Source organism: Lonchura striata, chromosome 20, assembly GCF_046129695.1.
Source record: "Lonchura striata isolate bLonStr1 chromosome 20, bLonStr1.mat, whole genome shotgun sequence".
NCBI lineage: Eukaryota > Metazoa > Chordata > Aves > Passeriformes > Estrildidae > Lonchura > Lonchura striata.
The window spans coordinates 4170153-4195073 of NC_134622.1; the positions used below are offsets into that span (position 1 = coordinate 4170153).

A 24921-nucleotide genomic window follows, 5' to 3' on the forward strand; every position below is an offset into this window, starting at 1 on the left:
ATGCTGCAGCACTGGCTGAGCTGTGCGGGCTCAGAAATCCTGGGCTAGGTGCAGAACTCGTACAGCAGTGCCAGTCAAAAGCATGGGCTTGAGGAAACCAGGCTGACAGTGGGGATATCTGACTGTGATGGCACATAATGAAATGATTCAGCTTCCTAAGATTTCTTTGTCTTTAGGTCTGGCCAGTGTGGGTTAGATTGAGAGAAGGGAGCTTCTCAAATTCAGTAACCATCTTTGCTACAGAGTGAGCTGCCTGCACCCCTTGGCCTCTGCCTCTTCACTGTGGCACTGTGGTAACTGCTGTGTTCTCCTGTTTTCTTCTGTAGTGCCTCATTATACCTGCTCAAAGTGTTGAAAGGAAACACATCATCAACTCTTCCTCCCCCTGAGCCCAAGAAACAGAGTGACAGCAGAGCACAGCAGGCATGTCAGGTAAGACATGAAGCTGCTCCTGAGGATTTTTTTTTGCTGGTAAAGCTGCATTACCTGGTTCTGCTGGTGGTGGGCCTTCCTTGTTCATTGTCACTGGGCCTGCTGCTTGCAGGTACCTGTCTACCTGATTTCCATGACACTGAAAAGTTCTCCATCCCATTCTGGCCCTCACTCTCCTGGCTTTCACCCTTTCCTGCCTGCTTGCCTATAGGGCTGCTGATTTAGTGGATCCAGGTTGATATCCAAAGAAGCCTCATGTGTATTTGTGCTGTTCTCCTCCCTGATTTGCTGTTTTTTCCATTAAACTCCTGGCAGTCACTCTTGAGTTTTTTTCCAGAGGGTGCTGAGTATCAGGAAGACACAGAACAGTGGTGGATGAGAGTAAACGTCTGTTCCCCTGAGGTCTGGGTTGAGGTGAAGAGTGAAGGGTGAAGAGTGTGTGGAGCAGCCCTGATTTCTGTGGTAGTTGTTTGGAGGCAGACTTTATGTGATTGTGCTACAGGTGTCCATTACTAGAAGACCCTTAGTCTGATCCCCTTTCACCTATTGTCTCTGCTGTATTTCACAGGTCTCAGAGTATGGTGACCCTTTATAATGGGCATCCCACTCCAGTTGCCTTCACTAGAAATGTAGCAGTGTCTCAGTCTCACCAACTGACCCTGGCCTTGCCTCTGAACCCTTTAAATTGAGCACAGGAATTAGTGTCATAATCTTGCATCTTGTGGGGTAGAAAAGTAAACAGAGCTCCCTCATGGAAATTAGAGACATTGAGGTATTACTGGAGAGTGACAAGACAGCCAGTGTTTCTAGGGCTTAGGGAGAAGTGGAGGGTGTTAATCCAAGTAGCTCCTGTGCAGTGCTGGGCCTTCTGTGAAGGAAAAACAAAGTGGGAGATCTTGGGGGGGGGGGGGGGGGAGTTACAAACAACATTCTTTACTTTGATGCTTAGAGTGAGGCATGCTTTACAGCATCGTTGTGCAGTTTTGCAGGGAACTTTCACTGCTCTTACTCCAATGGGAGCAGAACTCTGGTCTTGAGCAGTCAGGGACAATGCCAGCAGCTGACATGAGCTGCCAGTTTGAGGGAAGTGACAACTCAGTTCATGTGATGCTGCTGATGCTGACATTGTGTTGAGGCCAGGGAGATTTTACATTGGGGAACCAGAGACAGAGGTGTTGTGTGTTTCCAGTGAGCTGTGCTTCATGAGCATAATTTGGAGCTTTTTAATAAGCAGGAAAGTGGAACTGGAGCAGACACTAGGATGTAGTAGCCAAATTTATGGAAAAACTATAGAAGAATTTTTTTTCAGTAAATGTATGCATGGAAGGAGAAATCAATTATTTCCCCTGCAGACATGTGTCAAATAAGTGCTAAGTAGAGACACTCAACTAGAAAAACGGAGGTAATATTTCAAGACCCATCTTCCTTGTTCCACTTGAGCCTGTGTTCAGCTGCAGTAGTACTGGGAGTTTGACCTGAGAATGGGACACCATGTTAACTTGGCTTTAGATTTCCATGGGGCCGTGGAAAAATTCATTGGGCAGAGGTTCACTGCAGTGAAGATTACTTTTTCCTTTTGGGCCCCAATTGTTCACTCTTCCCGAAGAGCAGTACTTCCCTGTCAGTGTAAGAGCAGTCAGGAAAGTTGGGATGCAGTGCCCCACACTTGGCTCTTCAATGGCTCCTGTTTCTTTAGATCCATGTAGCCTGAGCAGGTGTCAGCTGGTTGCTGTGTGTCTGGGATTCTTGTTCCCCACCAGAGGGGGATATTGGAGCATGGATGCAGTGCTGGGATTGCTGGATCCCTGATCAGTGCTAGGGCTTGTCTGCTGAGTACCTAGGAGTCCTGGACATAGGTGCTGAGTGTATGTAGATACAGATATGTACATACACTAAAATCTACAGATACATATAGCTCTTCACCATGTGCACAGCCCAGCTGCTCCACGTTGGGCTTACATTGCCCTCCTGAGCCTCGTGTACTAATGTGCCAACCACAAACCTAGAGCACAGCCCACACTACATAGAGTGTGTGTAGTCCTACTAGAAAGCTGTGCTGCCCTTCAGTGACAAGGTCATATGGCTGTCAGTGCCTGGGAGAGCACATTTGGGGCCCAATTGGCTGTTTATTCATGGTTCTGTGTCACATCTCAAGCATAACTAATTGTTGGAAAAATCTCTTAGAACTTCTGAACTGATGAAAATTAATTTATTCATTGTTAGTGATTCATTCTTGTGTTTCACTAGAAATGCTTTTGTTCTATTTTCTTCCCTACAGCTTTTGAACCCAGGCTGTTTGAATGTGAAGAAGGTGGCTGTTATCTACCAGCAGGCCCTGACCCAGTTCCTCAGCAAACGGAACAGTCCCCTTACGTGTTCCATGTTCCATGATCTCTTCAAACGCTTCCCAGTAAGTGCTGCTGGCTCCGAAGGAGGATTAATTATTCTGGGGAAAGTAGGAAGAGAAACTTCTCTGCTTTATTGCAGACTTCTGAAATTGCTGTGAGGTTTCCTTGGGTTTTCACCTGCTCAAACTCTTAGACTCAGTTTTTATAGCAGCACTGGAGGAGGCCAGGATCTCATTTATGGTTTGGACTGGGATGCTGCATGCAGAAAGCAGGTGAACAGCAGGCTGGTCTTTAAAACATAGCCTAAGAAGCTCTAATTTTTTACCAGTATTCAAGACAACATGGATGAACAAGGTTTACACAAAGGCAAAACAGGTTGTTTGAACAACTAATGTAGCTCCTGTCCAGCTCTGCTCTGCTGGCTCAGTTTCTCAGTTTTCTTCCAAGAAGGCTGAGGAGTGTCAAGTCTAATTGGAACCTAATCTTCAAGCCTGATACTCAGACAATGCAAGTGTCTGAAATGTTTGAGGTATTTCCTGCAAGATTGACCCAAGCCTGGGGCTGGTCTCTTCTATGAGGAAACAAGCCATGAGCCTGAATGTCATACAATTCTTCAGGAGATTTTAGGTCAGGCCAAGCTAGAGACAGCTGCCAGAAGCCATTTCTCAAAACTTTTTAGAACTGATGTGTGACATGAGAGTGGGAGGAGATGTAGGCTTGTGTAACTGGGGCAGGATGCTTTCAGACTCTGAGGACTCCATCCAGGAGAGACTCCATCCTCTGCTTGCCAGGTTTCTTAGGACACCAGCCCACAATGCCTCATACGTAAGTTTGAGAAAAGGAGGGAGAACAGGGCTGTGTGTTGCCCACATGGACAGCAAACTTAAGATTCCATCTACACATTTCTAAAGCCTTTGGATTCCATATAACTGTTCCTTGTAGAATAACTTTTAAAATCACCACATCCACATGTCTTTCTAAATACCTCCAGGGATGGTGACTCAACCATTTCCCTGAGAAGCCTGTGCCAGTGCCTGACAACCCTTTCAGTGAAGAGATTTTTCCTTATACCTAATGTAAACCTCCCCTGCTGCAACTTTAGGTCCTTTCCTTTTGTCTTGTCATTTGTTTTCCTGGGAGGAGACCAACCCACACCTGGCTACAACTCAACATGTTCTTTGCCTGAGACTGGGGGTTCTGCACAAAGTGAATTGACACTACAGGAAGTGTCAGCCAAATGCAGACTTTAGTTTTCACCTGGCAGAACACAGGAGATGGAAAATATTTGCCTGATTTTTCCAGGTGAAAAGAGGTGAAGAGTTTTGCTGCTGCTTTTTGTTGTGATCAAGATTTCACTCAGAGCTGGTGTGAAAAAAGCTGTTAATTTTCAAATAAACTGTTGCTGATTTCTGGGCACTTTCTTGTGTCATTTTCTTCTTACTCAGGAGGCTATGTAAAACATAGACTGCTTTGCTTGAAAAACAAACCTGTCAGCAAACCACTAATGAGAGACTGTCTTTCTTTGTTACAGATCATGTGTAAGCCATTAGTAGATACTCTTGTTGAGTTTATCACAGCAGCAGCCAGGCAACATCAGCAGGTAAGAATGAAAGTAAACAAACAAAGCTCTATAGCAGTCAATCAGAGAAATAACTTAAACATGGCAGCTCAGATGATTTTTGATATGTTTATAATATGCTTTTAGGGCTGCCCAGTTTTGGAAGTGGCTCCTGGGGTGGGGGCAGAGCTTTTGCAAATACTGCCTTGCTGCTTCAGGTGTATAAAGTTGTGGAAGTGCCACACAATATATCCACAGTCATGGGGGTTCTTTGGTAGCATCTCCTTTAAAAACTGCCTGCAGCTTTCAGGGTTGAGGTCTTACGGTGGTATGTGTTGACTCCAGTTGCTTATTCCTTGATTACTTCCTTCTTGGTAAGATGTTCCTTAGTATTAATGGAGTATGCCTTAGTCCCTGCCTCCTCATGCTCCCTGGAGGTCAGGTTCTTGAGTCTGTTCTGTGCCTTGCTAGCTGTCCTGCATTTTAAAGTCTGTGTGCTGCTGTATTTTGTTTAAAACCACCTGTACCACAGATCTGATTTTTGATGGTTGGTTGCCTGTGCCTGACTAACACAAAATTACTGGAGCCTTATCAATAAAACGTTGCAGGGTGAGTGCACAGCTCAGTGTTGCTGGAGCAGGGAATGAGGCCTGTCTGGATTTTCACTGCAGTGGTGGGGCCTTCCACACAGTTAATAACCAAAACCCCTCTAGGCCAGTAGCACTGTCTCAAACTTTCCCACCCCCCAGCTGTACCCTGTGTCTGCCCCCTGCAGAAGTGCATCCTAGATTGATCTTCCTGTATCATAAATAGCTGTTTTATTGTTTCTGATCATTGGAGGGAATGTGAAGGGGTAGGTATGTGTTTATAGTGGGGCTGCTTTACATTGTCAGTGTAAATTGCAGTTCAGACTGTTTTACCCAACAGGAGTGGCTTTGATTTAAAGAAGACAAAAAAAAAATTAATTGAGCTATTAATAATTTCAGTGGATTGTAATAAGGATGTGTTACACAAACAACAAATTAATTGTAAGGTACATACTTGATCTTATCCTCAAGAGACCAGAACAGCATCCCAAGCAGACAGCTCCATTATGTGGAGCTTCCATTATTTTTGCTTCTCCACAGGGAATAGCATTCTGCTTCTACCAGGGCTTCTACCAAGCTGATTGATCTTTGTTTGCAGAGCCTGTTTGCCTGTGGGTGGGAGGAGTAGGGGAGGACATGTAGAGTGTGTGGGAGCTGGGTACAGAGCATGGATATCCTGCTGTTCAAACAAAGGCACATGGAGAGTGAGCTCTGGAAAGCCTGTGGAGCTTGAAGCTGCAGCTTTACATTTTTTACACAGTGTTTCCTTTTCAGGAATTCTGGCTTCCCAGCATCAAATGTCCAATTTGTCAGGTTTTCAGTTAAATTTTCCCACTGATTCTCAGTGTAAATGTGTTTTGGTGTTACTCTAGTGAGTAGGGTAGAAGTCAAGCTAGGTGGGTATATGTGGCAAAGTGATGTGGGTAAAGCAGGGGGGGTAACTTCTCCCTGGCAGCTTCTGGGAAAATGAGGTGGAAGGACTCAGCTTCCAAAAGGGCTGTACTAACTCAAGAGTCCTGAAAACACCAAAGGTCTTATGGTACTTTGAATTTGACCAGCCCTGATGACTGAGAGGCAAGTGGGGTGGTCTTCCACTTTTAGCCCTGAATATTGGCTTCTAATTATTAAACTAGCTTAGTCACAGGGACTGGAGGCTTAATTCCTGTTCTAACACTCTTGTTAGTGGAGATTGTTGTGGGTATGGCTGCTGCATCTCTATGAACAGTTAATCCCACTGGGATTCTGACTTCCTGGCTGTGCAAATAGCTTTAGCAGGGTGTCCCAGGGCCGTACCAGGTGGGAAGAGCCATGATCTGCATGAGAAGGTGGCGGCTCAGCTCTGGGCAGGTGTCTTGTGTTGGCCTGATCACAAACTCTGGGGCTGTGGCCCAGCAGGGCTCCTGGCCCCTGTCCCAGCCAGCCTGGGGGAAAAGGAGGTGCACCTTCAGTTTGAGCTTTAATATAGTTGTGAACAAAATGAAAAGTGATTCATGAAGAGGATGTGAGGGGGCTGTTCCTTCCTCCTCACCCTATATACCTGGAAGTTTGTGAGAGCAGCATGGAGGCAGGAGGTCTGTTCCACATCTCCTCTCAGCCAGACTGGTCCTTAATTTTAGGGCCTCTAAGGAAGATCTTGTGGCCACTGGCCTACATGCCCAGCTCTTACTTCAAGAAACTCTGCTCTTGTTGGGGCCTCTAGTGTAAAGGTAAACTTGGTCATTAAGTGATTCCCTTGGACCAGCCTGTCTGAGGTGGTTTGCAGAACATTGTGTACAGCAAGGCCTGGGTCTGCCTGGGGTCTGGTTAAGAAACAGCAAACCTGGACTGTGTGTGCACTGTTGTTCCTGTGCCTGCTGCTGTGTGCTGCTGCAGGTGTGTCAAACTCAGTTTCTGGGCAGAGGTAACAGAGAAGATCCTGTGGGAAATGCAGGAGCCATTCAGATGCTGCTCAGCTGACACTGGCTTGGAGAGGAGCAGTCTGGCCTCTCCAGCCCCAGCCCTTAGTCCTGGGGACCTCAGTGCCTGCCTGCTGCCCAGGTGTTCGTGCATTTTCATCACAAAATGGGACATGAGGATGATTTAGATGAAAACTTATCTTGCCTTTGCACACATAGTTTGTTTTTTTCCCCTTTTGCTATGTTAAAGTTAACTTCAGTCAATTCACTTACAGCAGAGGAACAGTCTGTTCAGGGGCAGGAGTGTCTGGGTGAAAGCTGTGATGTATTTCATCAGAGGCAATGCTCATTAACATGGAATTATGGCTTCTGTGAAGTCAGTACAAGAATATTGTAAAGGAGAGGCTGTATGCACTGAACCTGTTTCCCTCAGCTGGTCACCTCTAAAACCTGGAGAGCAGCAAACCCTCAGCAGCAGTGCTGTGTCTTTACAAGCAGAGGTTATTTGCTGTTGGATGGGTGTTACATGTTTTTCTGGAGCTACTTTCTTTTGCCCTGGGCATTTGCTGTAGAGTATGGTGTTCTGGAGATATTCAAAGGTTGTATCTTGATGCAGAATTTAGCAAAAGAATAGGAAACTTTAAAACTTTAGCTAGTGTGACTGACATTGTCAGCCCTTTTCCTCTGACACTGTTCTTACATGCCTGAAGGAACTCCATGTTGAAGTAATTTGTGAGATAAAACAACACTTTAGGGGGGTGAGAGCTCTCAAGCCAGTTTTAATTGTGGCTCACAGTGAAAGGGTTGGTAGGTTTTCTTAGCAGTAAGCTCTACCTATCTAACGAGTTTTAAACTGGAAAGGTGAATTTGCAGTGGTCTTACTGAGGCTGAAGCTTGTATCTGTGGCCAAGTTCTGCTTCTCTGATGTTACTGCTGGGGCACACATGCCTGCAGGAGACAGTAATGCAGCAGTTTCCCAGGAAAAGGAAAGAGATGGAGAGACTGGTGTTATTTTTGAGTGGGGAAACAAAGACAAGGGATGTTTTAACCAGGGAAGGGGTCATCCCACCTTGAATTCATTTAGTACCTGTTTAAACCTTGTATCAGAAAGATACAAGATGTGTGTGACAGTGATCTGAAAAACCACCTTGTTCCAGGCAGTTCATGCTTCTCAGCTGGGCTTCTCACCCACTGTGAGACCACACTGGCTGCAGGACCCTGTGACTCGTGCTCTGCTACTTCAAATGCATTGTGCCTGTGGCAGCTGGTGCTCTGAATGCTCAGTGATATTGGCTGGCCTGTTTTCAAACTCTGCCTTTCTTCAAGTGGGAAGTTTAAATCCCAAACATGCCTGTGTGAAAGTTAAAATGCTTCAGGCTTTAAAAAAAAATAGCGCTTGGTTGTCACTCGTTTATTGAACTGAGAAATCTGGTGGGGTTTGTGATGGTTTGGGTGGATTTTGTTTTGTTTTGTTTTATTTGTGGGCTTTTTAATTTTCTTTTTTTCTACAGTAGCAGTTTGGATCCCTTTCACAAACTTTTGTTGATCCTTGCCATCCCATATGTATGTTAGACCAACATATAACTTAAGGTTGTACTGTCTTCTCAGAATGTGGCCTGCCTCCTCCCTGCCATGTGTCCTTGCAGTGTTCTCTGTTGTAGAAAGTAGTGACTAGAAACTATACAAAATCACTTGTTTGCCAGCAGCAACTGTGAAGCTTTTCAGGAGGACCTTTAGAGTGGGAGAAGTGCTACAAGTTAAAGTAAAAAAAGGAAGAAAGAGGTAAAGAATGACTCTGTAGTGCAGTCTAATTTAAGTTGCTGAATGCAGTTCTGCAGACTGAGGTCGTAAGAATCAGTCACACTGTGACCTTGTCCTTGCAGAAATGTCTTCAGTGGCAGGAGATGGGGCCAGTGCCCACATCACAATCTTTTGGTACATCCAGGCAGGTGTGAGAGCTTTCCCTTAGAGACAAGGTGCTGCACCACAGCGAAGTGCAGCTGCCATTCCTGGAATGCCTGTCACACACTGCTGCTCCCAGTGGCTCAGGCACAAATGGCAGCTGGGGAAAGAGACCCCAGGGATAACTGGTATGGGAAAATGGCAATCACAGGTGGAGCTGCATTATCCCTTTGAGTTGTCCTGGTGCTAGTGAATTGTGGTAAGTGTCTGGCACAGATGATCTCACTGGTAGTGCAGTTAGCCAGCAGAACGTATGTGGTGCTGACAGCATGGAGGAGGCTTCTGCTGTTTCATGGATGAGGGATCTTCCTGACAGCCTGATGTCTTTTACAAGCACTAAATATATTCTCTCAAATTCTGTTTGGAGAAAAACGTGTATGAGCTAGTCCTCACTTTCTCCTTTCTTAGGACAATTCATTCTTGCTGCTACACTTGCTTTCCAGGAGACTTTGAACTTCAAATTATTTCCTTGTGCCTGTTTCAGTGGGTGTAGTGTTGCTCTTTCAATATGCACAAAAGCCTGGTTTTTTAGTTTGTGCTGATGGAGCATAAACCAGGGATTAAGATGTGTTTAATTTAATGATTCTTGCATGACTCAGCTACATACCAGAACCCTCCTGAGCATTAGGTGAGGAATGTCTTCCTGGTTTATTTTTAACTGCATTGGTCTGATGAGCAGAGCCAGAGTAACATCTAATTCTGTAATTGTGCAGTCCTGGGCTGTCCCTGGGCTGCTGCTGTTGCAGCACAAAGCCCTCAGTGCTGCACTGTAGTTGTGAGGTTCTCACTGCAGTATCCCCCCATTCCCATATATAAGGACTGGATGAGTCCGTGAATTAATGTTTCTACCTTAAAAACGCTCTGTGAGCGTGAGGATCAGGTGGAGGGGGAAATGTAGCTCCTTGCACTGCAGTACCAAGGTGTGCTGCTGATGCAGGCTCCTGCAGGCAAGGGCACCTGCCAGCTCCCAGCTGGAAACAGGCTCTGGAGCACAGCCTCTCTGGAAGCCTGGCCTGGAGCAGCTGTGCTTTTCCATGAGAAGTCCGACTCCCTGAGAAGTCCAGCTTGTTGGCTAGCAGTATTGGAACCAGTTTGGAAATGAGCACTAATAAATGAAAATTACTACTGCCAGGAGTAAGGTGTTGTCACCATCTTGCTCATGGTAGACACTTAAAACCTCTTCTAGTGTGAAACTTTTTCCATGGGTTTACAGAAATGGTTTCATGTCCATCCCTTGTTCTTTTCCTTTGGGAAGGGCACTGGGATTGTACACATCAACACAATTGCTAAGAGCCTCTGCAATTACTTTTGCACTGTGGTCACACATCCATTTGAATACATTCCTGCCTTCTTATTTACATTCAAAGCTATATTGATTGAGGATGTTGCAGTAGCTGGAAGCATAATAAGGCTATATTTGTCCATCAAGTGAGTTTATTTTCTGTGATTTGGCGGGAGCTCTGCAGAGCTGATGTAAGTGCAGAGCTGTCATGAAACTAATAGAAGTAATTTTACTTAGTGTGGAAATGAGAATGGGCATTGAGACAGAGTTCAAAATGTCATCTTATGTCATACAGATTCATTAGTATTTCAGAATATGTTTTTTCTAAAGCTGTCTGTGACAAGGAACCCTTTAAGATCTAACAGAAAGTGTATTTTAGGTAAGTTGCTAATTAATCTTGGTGCTTTGGCAGTCTCCCTAAAGGGATCAAACATACATAGATATAATTTTACAGAACTGAAGCAGGTCTGTACCAGAGCTGCCGTCACCAGAAGAGTAAAATATGATCCCAAATTCCTGCCAAAGAGGTCTTGGCTGGTTGACAGTTATCCTTCTGAACAGTTTATGTTCTATGTAAATATCTAAGTTAAAAATTAATTAAACTTTAATACAGCGAGAGCAGTAAAAGTGCTGCAAAGCCTCAGAAGCCAGCACCCCTCTGTGTGAGTGTTTGGGAGTATTTCACTTCATGCTGGGGGAGATGAATGGATCCCCACATTAATGCACCATGCCCTGCCTGTGTGCTCACAGATAGCTGCCAGCAGGTAGTAGAGGAAGAGCTTGTTATGGAACATTTTGCATAAGCTGTTACTAAAAATGAAGCAAAATAAACCTCCCCAGATAAGAACCAGCACCAGTTCAGCTCTACCTCATTTGCACGAGGAATGAGCACTGGGCAGGCAACCTGTGAGAGCTGAGCAATAGACCATGAGTGAAAGGCTCCCTTTCTTCCGAGCATCCTCTGTCCACAGGTGCCTGTGTCCTCTGTCAGGGTGTCACTGGTGGTCAGACCTTCAGAAGGTGACTTGTCCCCAGGCAGTGAGATCCAAGGGGTGCAGTGCTGGAGAGGCTGTTGCTTGTTGAATCCATTCTTTTCATCATCCTTGGTTCAGTATGTGCCCTCTCCTCAATAAAAAATCATTTGCAGCTGGAAAATCTATGTCCAACTGACATGCTTTGGCTCCAGTCAGTGTCCTGTTCCTGTTTCTGTTTTGTGCAAGGAGAGTCTGTGTTTTACAAGGTGAAGCTGAACTATGTGTGGGTTCTTGAGCATTTTTGATTTATTTCATGAACAAGCCAACAAAGCCCTGTGAATGGACAGCTCTAGATAATGTAAACTGTCCGCTGAAGTTGAAGGGAGAGCAGTTGAATGCTTAAATGCTTTGCTGGGTCAGAGCCGGAGTGCTCTACATTTTTGTATGAAGATTTTGAGTTCCCAGACCTTCAGGATGCTTGTGCATGTGGATTATTGCATCCCAACCTTGCATTTTTGAGAGCATTTCTTGCAGTGGGATTGTGCAGAAAAAACATTTTCCTTTGGTGAGCAGAACATAGACAGCATCTATAAATAGTCTCTGATGTTCTTTAGAAAGGTGTCTGATGCCACAGCAAAACGTTTCTCCCTGAGGAATTGCTTTCTAAGCTGTGTTTCTCTCTTACCTGTTTGAGTTGGTTGAAAATTTAAAAAGGTATGTTTAAATTTTTCAGGTCCTCCTGTCTGCATTTAAATCTGAGTGCCTGAAATCCCGTGGCATGAGTTTTCACTTGTGTTTGTATTGAGAACTTGGTGTGCTCGTGGTGTATTTCAGTTCAATGTGGGACCCCTGTCACTGAACCTGCAGGGTCCCTTGGGAGCATCATGCATGTTGTGAGCTGTTTATGTGTGCTTGTTTTTCCTTCATACATTTTTTTTTTTTTTGGGGGGGGGGTTTGGTTTGGTTTTTGGTTTTTTTTTTACTTCTTGGTGCCTTCTAATGGCCTCTGTCTTTTGCCAGAAGTGTCTAGCAGACAGTTGTCTGCATTGCCCACAAACAAATCCATAGTGATACCAGCATTAATTGACTGGCACAGACACTGCCCTGTTATCTTTATATTCCACCATACTCAATGCAGCACAAGCAGAACATAAAAAAGCTTCTGTTTGCCTCTTTGTTGTGATTCTGGAGATCTAGGCTGTATTTATGCTGCTAACTGCTGTTCAGCTGATTGTATTGATGATCATATAGCAAATCCTCAGTAATGGAGGAAAGATTCTAGTTTGTTGCTGGGAAGAAATAAGAAAATTAAAAAGTCACATAATCTAATTCTTGCTATAGAGACAGCTGCTGGTAAGAGCTGTCCAAGGAGAAAAGTGCTCCAGAGCAGTAACAGCTCTGCATGTAGGATGGACTTGCTGAGTTAGATCTAAACCATATTGCAGTGATTTTCCAACTCTGAGTAATTTCCTAGCCTACTAAATTAAACTTGCCATCTGACACATGGGGAGTTGATAGTTTTTAAAAAGCGAGTTGATAGTTTTTAAAAAGAGATTGAACCACTCAAGTGTGTTGTGCTCAGCCTCCCAAATACAGCCCCTCCAACAGTTTGAGGAGTAGGTGTTTGTGTGGAGCAAATGGGGAAAGTTTGCTCGGAGACAAGGTTATTGCCATGTATTTAATAATGGTATAACAAACACAGGAGGGGAAGAATTGGCTGTGGTGTGAGAAAATGAGCTACTCTCAGTCATATGGACTCAAGATATATTAATGTTGCAAAATATAAAAAGAACCCAGGATAGAATCCTGTTGAAGTTCTGGGGAATGATTTATACTCTCTTTACAGTGAAATCTTGGTGTGGGAGTACTAGGAGGTGTGTTGGGTGTTTTGTTGGCAAGTGAAAAAAGACTAGGGCTTCAGCAGCATAAAATGAAATGCCAGTCTGGGCTCTGCTCACTGACAAGGATGTCCCCAGGTGTTTGTATACCAAGTGGCAGGTCCATTTTTGTTGTAGTATGGGGGTGTGGGAGTAGTGGGGTTTGGCTGCTTCTCTTTCTGCTCTCCCTTGGCACATATTAAAATGCCACTCTGCAGAAGTTGAAGCACAAGAAAGGAGTTCAGGTATCTCTGCAGGATTTCTCAGCAGCCTCCACACAGAACAGGGTTTCCAGCCCTGTCCCACTTCTCAAGGGGACTGTGCCCTCTGTCTTGTCATCCTGCCTCTCTCAGTGGATTCTGCAAAATGAAGAGAGGTCTGCTGGTGAGCATCCAAAGCAATGGATTTATACTATGTGAAGGCTAAACTTCAGTGGTTGATGTTTGAGTGAACTGGAATTCTAATTTCTCATTATCTGCTGATGAATGTTCTCAAAAGATGAAACCTTGGTTCTTGCAATATCAAGCCTGGTCTAGTGTATCAGGGGCAGCAGCTAAAATCACACAGTGCCTAGGCAACACGGGCTTTTTTTAAATGCATGCTGCTCTTAAATCTCCTAAATTATTAAATTAGACTTCAGCAAAGTCTCCTTAAATAGGCTGCATTATGCTGTAGCTGCCTTCTGAATTGCCTCAAGAAAATCCTATTACAAGTCTCTTCTGAATTGAGGGTTTTGCTGTGCAGAGGAGACAACTGGATTGGAAAATGTTGGGAGGAGCAGTGAGGGTGAGGCAACTGGGGACAGTTTTGGTTTTGGTCTTACCAATATGTGTGAGTAACTTGAGGTGTCAGTGAAGCCTCATGGTGTTCAATACTACAATATATAAGTAATAAATAAATAGAAATTGACAATTTCCCATTTGGGGATGGGTTGGTTTGGGTTTTTTTCAAGAGGAAAGCCAGTGTTGAGAGCGAGTGTCCCAGATGATTTCCTGAGAGCCTTCTTGGTCATGTTTCTTTGAGCCTCAGATGCTGGGATGTCCTGTAAGAGTCTTTGCTTTGATTTCTTGACAAAAGAACATTTCTCGCTCTGATGTTTAGAGTGAGAAACTTGTAAAAGCAAAGTAAAAATGCTCCAAAATAAACAGGGTCATATTAAGAAACCAAATTGTTTTTGATTATTTTTTAAATTGTGACTGTATCCTTAACTTGGGAGAGAAGAAGAAAATGGGCACATTTTCTGATTCTTTTTTTTTAATGTGGGAAAGGGAGGCTTGGTTGAATTCCACAGAATCCATTCCTGTTCTTTTCTCCTCTGGTCTCAGTATGTCACATGGTTCCAGTGTTCCCCACCAGGGTTTCACTCCTGTAACTGTGCATTACAGGAAGAGCAAAAAAACAGCAGAGCTGATGGATGCTAATTTGTGCTCTGCTGCTGATTTATCTTGTGTCCACATGGCTCACTTAATTATGGCATCTTTTCATTTTTCAAGAATTTAGGGCAATAATATATTGATTTTTTTTTTTTTTGAGCGAAATATTTAAACTGATTGGTCTTTCTGATATGGTAAGTGGTTACCCCAGGGAGAAATGAATCTCTGTGTTGACCAAAACAGCAGTCCAATATCTGGATTGCTGTGTCCCAAGGGTCTCCCTGCTGGCCTGTGTGAATGAAGAGCACAAGGTTTTCCCCAGCCCTGAATGCTCATGAGGGGTGATTTTAGATGATTGGCTTTAAGGCATTTGGTGTGGCAAAAGCTGATAGGCCAAGAAACACATATAATGTATTGTAATTAGTTTGATTCTGATCGTGATGGTGTGAATTATAACATCTGTGTTGTCTCACCCTTCACATGAGACTGAAAATAGAATAAAAGTTTTTAAAAGGCCTCTCAGTTGTCCCATCTCTGGGTCAGAAAAAGGCTTAGTCCAACACTCACCATTTGCTTGTATGCCAGTGAAATACTCAGAGCTGGTATCTAATACCATCAGCCAGGCCTGGCCCAGGGGTCCTGTGTATTATTTTATATATTTGTTATTTTGGCTGCAAAAGTGTCTTGCAGACCCTTTATCTGAGGCAGAAAACCTGCCAGTGCAGTCCAGTATTTAACATGCAGGAATCCTCTGAAAAACTGCACTGTCAGATCTCTCTGTGGCTATGGACTCCTCTCTACTCCCTTTAAAATACAGCAACTTCTTATTTGTATCTTTACATCTTGTTAGAGTGTGGTGACCATAGGGTAAAGCTTTAATTTTTCTTCTAATTATTTTTTTGCCTCTCCTAGCTGCCAACAGAGCAGTGCTGAAGGAAGCAGCTGCACCTGTGCACTCTTGTATTGGGCACAGATGTCCTGCTGCAATGAGCAGACTCTCCCAGATGGCCCCTCTGGTTAGTCAAGTGCAAGTTGAGGCTTTTCCTCTGGTAAGAACATCCTCCAGAGCACTGTTTGTAGGAGAACCAAGCATGGAAAAAGTCCATTCCTTGGCAGCAGTGAAGAGAATGTGATTTGCAGAGTCCCTGGTTAAACAAAGTAATGATGGTTTAGGGCCTGAAGAAACCTGTGTGTAGGTAGGGTCTGCAGGCTGTATAGATAATCTGCCAGGATTGCTAGCCCTGGGATTTCTGCTGTCTCAAGTACATTTAAACCCATCTGTTGTGACTGTGTCAGTGAAATCAATGAGGATCTTTACCTGTAGGGTCTGGACTGACACAACTCCTGCAGGTGCAGCTGCATTATATAAAGGTGGGTGATGTGGGGTGGAGCTCAAGCCACGTTTTCAGACAGACTGAGGAGCAGTGGTTAAAGTGCTTGTCATGCTATGACCACTTTCAGATTGTGGAGGAGGAGGAGGATGTGCCAGTGTAACTTATGGGATAAACTTCCTGTTGTCTGGCAAGTGCTCAGTCATAGCAGAATGAAGTGAGCAGCTTGTCTGATCAATCAACTGCTGCTCTTCAGAGCCCTGGGAATGGTAGTGGATAACAACAGTTTACTTCTCCTTTCTACTACCTAGAGCAGGACATCTGAGCCACAGGTGAAGAGGTTTGTGTTAGCAGGAGGGGTAGGAAGATGGAGATTCCTTCACAGACAGTTTTGTCTCTGCTTCCAGGGAGCTTTGTTCTTTTTCAGAAGAAAGGTAGCAAATCCTGAAACCCAAAAGCAGAGTATCCAAAGTAGGGACCAATGTCTGATCTAGCTCCACATCCTGTGGTTTTCCTTTCCTTGGAGGCACTTTTGCCATCCCTGAGTCCTTGGGATGGAGGTGTGGGATCCAATCCACCTGCTTTTCCATTTTTTTCCACTGTTGAGATAGGGACTGGGAAGTTGACCTGCACTGGGAATGTCTGTATGGGTGTATGTTCTAACAGTCCCAGGAAGACACAAACCTTCTTTTGTTTGCAAATTGCTGTTCTGCATGTTTAAGCCAGCCAGAGAGAGGGAGAGGTTTGGGAATAAAAGTTAAACCCACAGAGTTCATTCATCATTTTTTGTGCTTAAGAAGGCCTAAACAGATCACCTATGATGCTGATGGTCGCATGAGCAAAATATGTCTTATATACAGTTATTTTCAATGTACTAATTATATATAAACTGTTGTGAGTGGTTTAAAGGTTCCTGCCAGATCTGTGGAAATCTGCATTTTTCCTGGGAAGGAAGAGCAGGTAAAGATGCCTGAAGCTGGGCTGCAGTGCAGGTTGGCTTGTTCCAAACCACTGAAGATTGCTTGATGACATAGGATGTTTGGTGGGAGTACACTGAGATTGCCTTTCTTGTCCAAGGTTGTAAAATGTGATTTAGGTGTCACTTAAATGCTTTACTTGTTGTAATTAACCAGCCTTGCAAAATTTTTCTCATCCATTTGTTGAGGAACTTAATTTAAGGTGTAAATTTGTTTTCATCACTTTCTAGCACAGAGAATTTTATTCCTGAGCTTATAAATCTCCTTTTTTTTTTTTTTTTTTTTTTTTTTTTTTTTTTTTTTTTTTTTTTTTTTTTTTTTTTGGCAAGGCCAGACTGAGGGAGGAATCTGCTTTCTGGCCAGGACATGATGTGTGGAGCACTGTGAAGGTGTGGGAGCAGGGCATAGTGGATAATGGCTGGGGGTTTCTGATAAGTTTTTACTTCTGCATTCTTCTATGATCTCTGTTTCTGGAGGCAGAAGGACAGACCTTTAAACTGTCATCTGTGTCCTGCTCATGTTCTGCTGACCTTAGACAGCAACATCACACCTTGTCAAGACTGGTTGAGGGAATGCCTGGGAAAAGCCATTTCCTTAGTCTGAGGACACTGGGTTGTAGCAGAAATTACTGAATTCAGGCTCCAAAGCCAGGTGATCATACAGGAGATGTTTTCATGGTCTTTGTGGGGAGTGTGAGCTGTCTGTGACTGTGCTTTCAGGCACCAGGAGCCTGTCTAGTGACTGGCAATGTCCTTGTGCCAGGCAGGAACAGGGTGCAGGGAAGGCTCTTCTCAGGTCTCTTAATCAGAGGGATAACAGCGTAAATTTGGGGTAAAAATTGATGTCTAATTTTTAAACCAAGAAATAGTTGTGGTTTTGCACAGGTGTCCTTTTATGGGCAGTTCTGCACAAATGAACATGGCAGCCACGTTCTCCTAACAATCCACTTATCCCAAAAGGTGTGAGCACTTCCCACACTGAAACCTTTTAGACAGCTACTAAATGTCAGTCTTGGCTCTGCTATTTGTGTGTGCTTTGTTTCAGTGGTGGTAAATGGGAAAAACTAGCTTTTGTTACCAAAAATAGTTTCCTTAAGCCACAGCCAGGGTTTTGTCTTAGCCTCCCTCCCTGTTGGATTTGAAATGTGTATGAATCATGTGTGCACATGCTGTCTGTGAGATACTGCAGGACATCTTGGGCATTGAGGAAAAAGGATTTGGCAAATGTTTCTTGAGCATCTCTGGCTTTCATATATCTATAGCATTCAAATTTCTATATCTAAAGCATTCAAATAAGGTTTGTTTGTTTTTGTTTTAAATAAATAATTGGTGTTTGATGCTTGTTCAGTGAGGATACATGTTAAGGATCTTGAAGCATAATTTCTTGTTTGTAAATGTGGAAGAAATCTTCTTCTGTCCCTATTCTCCTCTTCCCCCAAGGAGACCATGGAGATGCTTCAAGAGCTGGAGCCAGGCCAGAAGAATAGGGGTGCTCACCTGGAGAGGAGAAGGCTCCAGGGACACCTCAGAGCCCCTTCCAGTGCCCAAAGGGGCTCCAGGAGAGCTGGAGAGGGACTTGGGACAAAGACCTGGAGTGACAGGACACAGGGAATGGCTCCCACTGCCAGAGGGCAGGGATAGATGGGATATTGGGAAGGAATTCTTGGCTGTGAGGGTGCTGAGGCCCTGGCACAGGGTGCCCAGAGCAGCTGGCAACACTTCTCTGGAAATGCTCAAAGTCAGGCTGGACGGGGCTTGGAGCAACCCGGGACAGTGGAAGCCCATGGCAGGGGTGGAACAGGATGGGCTTTAAGGTGTTCCATCCAGGCCAAACCATTGCATGATTGTATGGTATATACAGCATACATGATACATGCAGCCCTTGCCTCTGAACAGCCTATTGGGAATGGGAATTTGCTGTGTGGAACACATCCATTGTTGTGGTTTATTGTCCTATCCCTCTCATAATTTGTCCTTGTGAATAACCTTCAAGGCTGAGTTTCTAACTGGGACTCAGCTCCCAAACCAGTATCAAACAGACTTGTAGCTCATGGGCTCAGAAATACTCAAGTGGATGATCAAAGATGGTTAAGAAATAAGAGGCCTTGAAACTCAAAACTGCCCCATTGGAGCCTTTGTCTCCATCCCACATCCAATGGGAATGTAAAATTAAAATAGTTTGACTGTATGAGCGGAAATGGAGGTATATTGGCACTTGCTTCATGGCTTTGGATGCTCTTTGTTTTCTTTTTAAAAAAAAAGCTGTAAGAGTAATTGGAAGAAGCTTTTGCTGTGGTGCTCTGCATCTCCTGCCCTGTGGTAATAAATGACAGGTTGTTCCGTAACCAATACCACTGTAAGGTGGAGCTTCTGGTTTTTGGAGTGGGTTGGTTGGTTTATTTTAAACATGTAATAAATTGCAGATAGCTGAGGAATTTATTTCATAGTTTAATTATTTACCAAAATTCAAAGAAAATTTATTTAGAATTTCCCATGTTCTTGGCCTCTGTTCTTTTACCCAGCTTTCCTGGTAACATTTGTCACAAATGCAGCATGTGATTCATGAGATTGCAGTCTCAAAGGGCTTGGGAGGAGAGAATTTCTAGAAGTGCAATTATTTTTTGCCATATCCCTGTTGCTGTAGAATAGTCATAATGCTGAGGATTACACACTGAGAGCTGCTGTTTTATGCTGTGTGCTGGCACTAAGTCAGATGTGCTGCCAGGGCAGGCTCTGTGCCACAAGGGAGACATCAGTGCTCTGAAATACCAGTGTCCTCTCTGGTGTGATACCAGCTGTATATTTTTGTCTCCTGGACTTCCAAGAGCAGTTGAATGTTGCTATTACTAAAAATCCTAATGCTTCTTCACTTCTAAAAATGTATTTGAGTTGCACAAACCTGTAATTTTCCAGGTAGAATATATATATATATATAACATAAAGGGAATGAGATGCTCTTGCCACACTGGTAAGTTTCATGTTGATAAACTTTGTTCATGCTGCAAAAACAACAGGCAAAAAGATAAGGAAAATCCATCTTCATGTCTTTGGTTAGCATTTAAACTCCCCACTGCTTCCCTTACAAAGTGTAAGGAGATGTGATAAGCTCCTAATACTGTCCTGGGTAGGATTTAATGAGAGTTTCTGTCCTGCCATGTGCTTTAGACAAGCCAGGTGAACTTGCTGCCTCTTTCATGAAAGCTGGAATTGGCTGTCAGGGAGTTTGGAAGGGTTGCTCAGCTGTAGCCTGCAAACTGCTCTGGGATCACCCAGCAGAACAACTGTGTGAAAACTCAAGAGTTGGGGTTTGGTGTGTCACAGTGCAGGCACATCTTAAGGTTCCTGCTCCTGTGATGGTGGCAGTGGTGGCTGCTCATTTCTTTGTCTTTTCTCTCAGGAGTGTGCCTGGGTGGCAGGTTTTTTTTCTTATTTGCAAAGCCATCTACAGCCAGTATCCTAAACCACCTGGGACTGAAAAGTGTGTATTTTTGCATCAGAAACAAGTGTCCTTATATTAACAGAGTGCTTTTCTTTGGAGAAACAACTCTGAATTTAGGTCATGCCTTCATCTCTTCAGGATTGCCAACAGAATCTCTGCAGTATTGCAAAGGCTTATTTGTTTTGTTCTTTTTCACAAATGCAGTGATTGAAAACATCTTGATCTGTTCCCCTCCATCCAGCTCACCTGGCTGGTGACTGGGGAGAGCAACTTCTGACCTACTTGTGCTGCTTTCAATAGGAAACCAGTGCCTGGACTGGTAGGGCTTTAATACTTTTTAAATTTTATTTTTATTTATTTATTTATTTAGGCCAGATGTCTTGTCCTTCCCTGTGCAGGATAAATTTGGGTTGTATGCAAACTCCACTCATACTCCTTTTTAGTATCTGGTTAAGGTGGGTGAGCACACCTGGGAATTACCAGCACATCTTGATTACTGCAGTGGGCACATTGCTTGTTTCAGAAAGAAATCACAACCATTTGCACAGAGGAGTATTTTGTGTAATTGTAGTAGATAAGAGAGAAATGAACAAAGGCACAGAAAACCTTAGGGTCAGTTCTACCCTTAGTTATTGTTTGTTCTCTGCTCCCACATGGACTGATAATGAGCCTTTCTGTCTTATTTACTTGTATGCTTGATAGATATATGTGGGAGTCTGTAAATGTATCTACTGTGCCTGTTTCAATAGACTTCCCTTGTATTTTTTTTTACTATTTTATGTTTGTTTTTTTTAAACTGACATTAAGGAGAAAATGTTTTGATTAGGATGTTGGGTGGCTGCTAGTGCACAGGATGCACTGCAGCATACAGCTCCCTTTAGAAAAATCTCTAATCTGGCTGTCATCTGCTTGTAACTGTTCTCACACATTCTCATTTCAGCAACTGTGCATATGGGGGGGATGACAACCCTCTTTCCTGAACTGGACTGGAGTTTGGTAGCTGGGACTCCTGAGTCTTCTGCTATTTTTGTCCATTTGTGAAGTGTTGATAATACTTGGCTCTCTCATAGAACACTCTGTCAGGAACACAGCAGGTTTGATTTGGCACTGAGAAAATGCAGAGAGTCTTCTATGATATTCTTGGGGACAGTATTGTTCTGCCAGCCTCCAAAATTGCCAAATGCTTGTAAGACATTCTAAAATACCAGTGTTGCTGGGGAGGGCAGGAGGGAGAGAGACAACTGGGTTGTCAACCCAGTGTTGGATTTTGTTGAAGTACTTTCCAAACTTCAAATTACTGATGGTCTGTGATTTGATGGTAAAACATGCAGCTGGTCATGTGTAAAAATCACATCATGAATATATTAAATGATGAGCTGTGAGAAATTACAAGGGTTGAAAGTATTGATGCAAAAGATTTGAACTGTCTGGGGTGGCTTGGCTCCTGCTAAGGTGCTCTGTGTGTGGTTTTGTATTTCAAAAGTCTCAAAGAAACCTCTGCATCAAAGAACTGAACATAGGTAAATTTTGTGACTATTCTTTATTTCTGAAGAGATCTTTCTGTATTCTAGTATTGCTGCCACTGTTTGATGGTGCTCCAGTGATGTGTTTCCAGAACTGGCTGGGTATGGGAAGATCCTCATTCCAGAAGATGGCTTCAAAAATCCCCTGAGCAGTCTCATTTTTTTTTTTTTAGGCTATTTTCATGAAAAACATTGAGTGTTTGCATTCCCAAAAAGTGGGATCTGTTGAGATGGGCAAGAAGGTGGCTTGTGCTATCTCTGGGTAGCCCTCTAAAGCAGGTATGGGGTGATGAACGTTCACTGCCATGTGTATGCATGTCACACTCTAACATGCTGGCTTCCAGCTGCATTGTGTCCATGTATTTGAGAAGATAAAGCAAGGAAAATGAAATGCAACAGCAGAGCTGTTTCTCTTCCACCTCAAGGTGATGGCTCCTGAAGTTCTCACTGATTTTGGGTTTCTCCTTACTTTTGAAAACTGCTCATACTCTAAGTTCCCCTTATATTAGCTGATAAAGCAAAGCTTTTTTTTTTGCCTGGTGAAGCTCCTGAAGGCCATGAAAGGGATTGCTGTTTGAGTGTCCAGAATCCTTTTTGAAAATCCTGTCAAGGATTATTCTGGAGAGCTATTCCATGCCTTTGCAGCCAGTGGGTTGATGTTTCTCAGCCCTGACAGATGAATTGTGGCTGGAAAGCCATTGCTGAGGACTGTTGCTTTCCAAGGGGGTGTGACAGCTTTGTGTTCCTGGTTGCTAGATTGTTTTCTGTGGGTACATTTGCCTGTTAAGCAATCTTCTGATGACATTCAGGATCCTTCTTCATGTGCTTATGGATGCTATCACTGACATTGTTGCACCACCTTCTAAAGAAAACTTGGTGCCCCTCCTGGTTTGGTTTGAATTTGCTGATATGGGATGGTATGAGCAAGAGGATTGTGGAGTTACTGTTGTTTCTTATTTGGTTTACCCTTAGAGGATTGAAGAACTTGATTCTACTTTTGATTCTGCCCCTGGTGTTTTTGGCTGAGTCCACTGATGTCAGTCCCTCTCCCTGTGGTTTAACTTTTGCTGTTGAACTTTTCAGGTTGCTGTGAAAGAACAGGCTGTATGTTAATAACAGCTTTAGGAGCAGAGACATCTTTGGCTCTGGGATAAATATGATAACCTTAAACTACAGCATAGCATGGTACTGATGACCCTGTAGTTATTAGTGTCATATTTACTCTCTTGACATGTTCTTAAGCCAAATTTTATTTCAATCAACAAGTAAATATTTTAGTTTTGTTGTTTCAAATGAGAAAAGTTGTTCATGCTTAGGCCCATTGGTTTGAAAAACAATCAGGAAAAAGAATAATGTTGAGTAGAGCAATAGCAGTGTTTTAATTATGTGAAACTCAAAACATATTTTCACTTTACTGGAATCCAATACACAGGCTGGAGGTGTGAAAGCTCTGAGTGTGACAGAATTACTAAAGAGTGCTAGCACCAGCCAGGATCCTCAGATGACTGGGTGCTCTGACTTCCTCATTTATGTCACACAGAAGGCCATGCTCAGTGGTTTGGGTTGGTGTTTTTTTTTTTTTCCTTTATTTTAAAATACTTTTTAATTTTAGTGCTTCCTGAGGAGTAGGTCCCATCCAGGGACTGTTCTCAGTGCACTGTAGGAGTCTCAGCTCTCCAGAGCTCCCATTCCATTGGACAGCTTTGATTTCCTTCCAGTTCTTTTCCTCTTGAGCTTGCAGTGCTCCTGCCCACTGCTGACTGGAGCAGTTCCCAAGCTGCCCCTTGGCACTGGTGCCTCTGGAGTTAACGTGTAGTCCTGAGATATCCAGGATACCCTCACACAACCCTTCTCTCTGCTTTACACCCACTTGCAGTATAAATGTGTTTGTGTTTGTCAGAGAAGAGCTGGTGCCTGAGGGTTTGTGACCCTGCCTGGGCCTTTCAGAATGAATTACAGTCTTTCATCTACTACAAGGATCACATTCTCTTTTTAATTGCACTGAAGTGACTTTCCACTACATTTGGTAGACACATGCCATAATTTTTTCTGTAAGACACAGCCTCACCATAATTACAAGGAATATGTAAGCCTGCATGCCTTGAAGATGGTGTTAGGGTATTCTCTCTCATTGAATGAGCATAAATCTTATGATATGGTCTCACTGGTTCCCTGCTGCATTTTCACCTTCCAGTGAAGAACAGAATTTCTGTGTGTAATAAAATATCCATCTGTTTGGATAATTCTCTTCTTTGGCCATACTGGTGCAAGCTGGAGGTAAGCTTACAAGGATGTGTGACATTATCTGTTGTGAAACAGATACAAGTGCTGATATTCTCCAGGGAGCAACCTGTGTTCCAGGATCCCTCTGTCCCAGAAGCCTGGAATGTGTTGTGTAGGAAACACAGACCTCCTTGAGCTTGTGATATGTTCTGTTTGGCTGCCTATGACTCTGGCTGGTCATTCTGCTCCCAGGAATTCCAGGGATTTCTTCTCTTTGCTCACTTTGAGTTGTTCAGTAAATAGCTCCCTAGAAATTGAAACCCTAGAAACCCAATAGTTTTCCCTAGAAACCCAATAGAAGTTTTTAGCCTCCTGCTCCATGTTTTTCAGGTTGCTTCTGTTTGATCTCAGGGGTCCCTGGAGGCCAGGCTGGGTATCTCCAGGCTGCTTTTATCCTCAAGGTCTCAGACTTTTAATCTCAATGATGTCTTTTATAAGGAGCTTTACAAACTTTGCTCATTTGTTTTCTATGATATGTGGTTAAGGAACAGCAGCCATTGCTTTCTTTGGATAAGATTAGCTCTTGTAAATCCTTCTGATTTTTGATATTTGTAACTGCATTCAATTTTGGTCTGTGTGATGGCAGCTAGAGGCATAATTTCTTTTTGTATGAGTAGAATTTGCTCACTAACTTTGTGCTGCTACAAAAAATTCCCCCTTAAATCCTCTAAGCTATTTGTACTAATCCTCATTACTGTATTTTGTGCATTTCTCTATTTTGCCTTTGACTAATGCTGCATTTGTCTCTTGTACCTAAGAAAGTCTTAAAATAGGAATTTTGGAATAGAACAGGATATGTAAGAAGATTGCAGATTACTGTTGGTTTTCTAGTGGCCATTCTTTTCATTGCTGTGTTAATGTAGAGGCTTAATGAGCAAGTTTGACTCCAGGGCAAGGCCCAGTGCTGCTCTGAACAGCAGTGCCCATCTAGTATCCCTTTGAAATGAAGTATTTGCTCTCCTGCAGCTTTTATTTTTTATTATTTGTGCCTTTTGCATTGGTCAGGGCATAGTAAAGGGTGCAGTCACTCAAAGGTGCTGCCTGAAAACTTGGGGAGATTCACAGTGTTGCCCTTGGAGCA

At 43.5% G+C, this 24921-nt stretch overlaps 1 protein-coding gene across 1 annotated transcript in view; it reads left to right on the forward strand.

Annotated features, from left to right (window-relative positions):
* The window catches only part of MYBBP1A (MYB binding protein 1a), a 56269-nt gene that overhangs the window by 17169 nt on the left and 14179 nt on the right, over positions 1–24921 (forward strand). The window contains exons 21-23 of the mRNA XM_021550944.2: positions 327–432; positions 2711–2842; positions 4312–4380. Of these exons, the coding sequence (XP_021406619.2) occupies positions 327–432; positions 2711–2842; positions 4312–4380 (307 nt within the window). The remainder of the gene's footprint in view (positions 1–326; positions 433–2710; positions 2843–4311; positions 4381–24921) is intronic.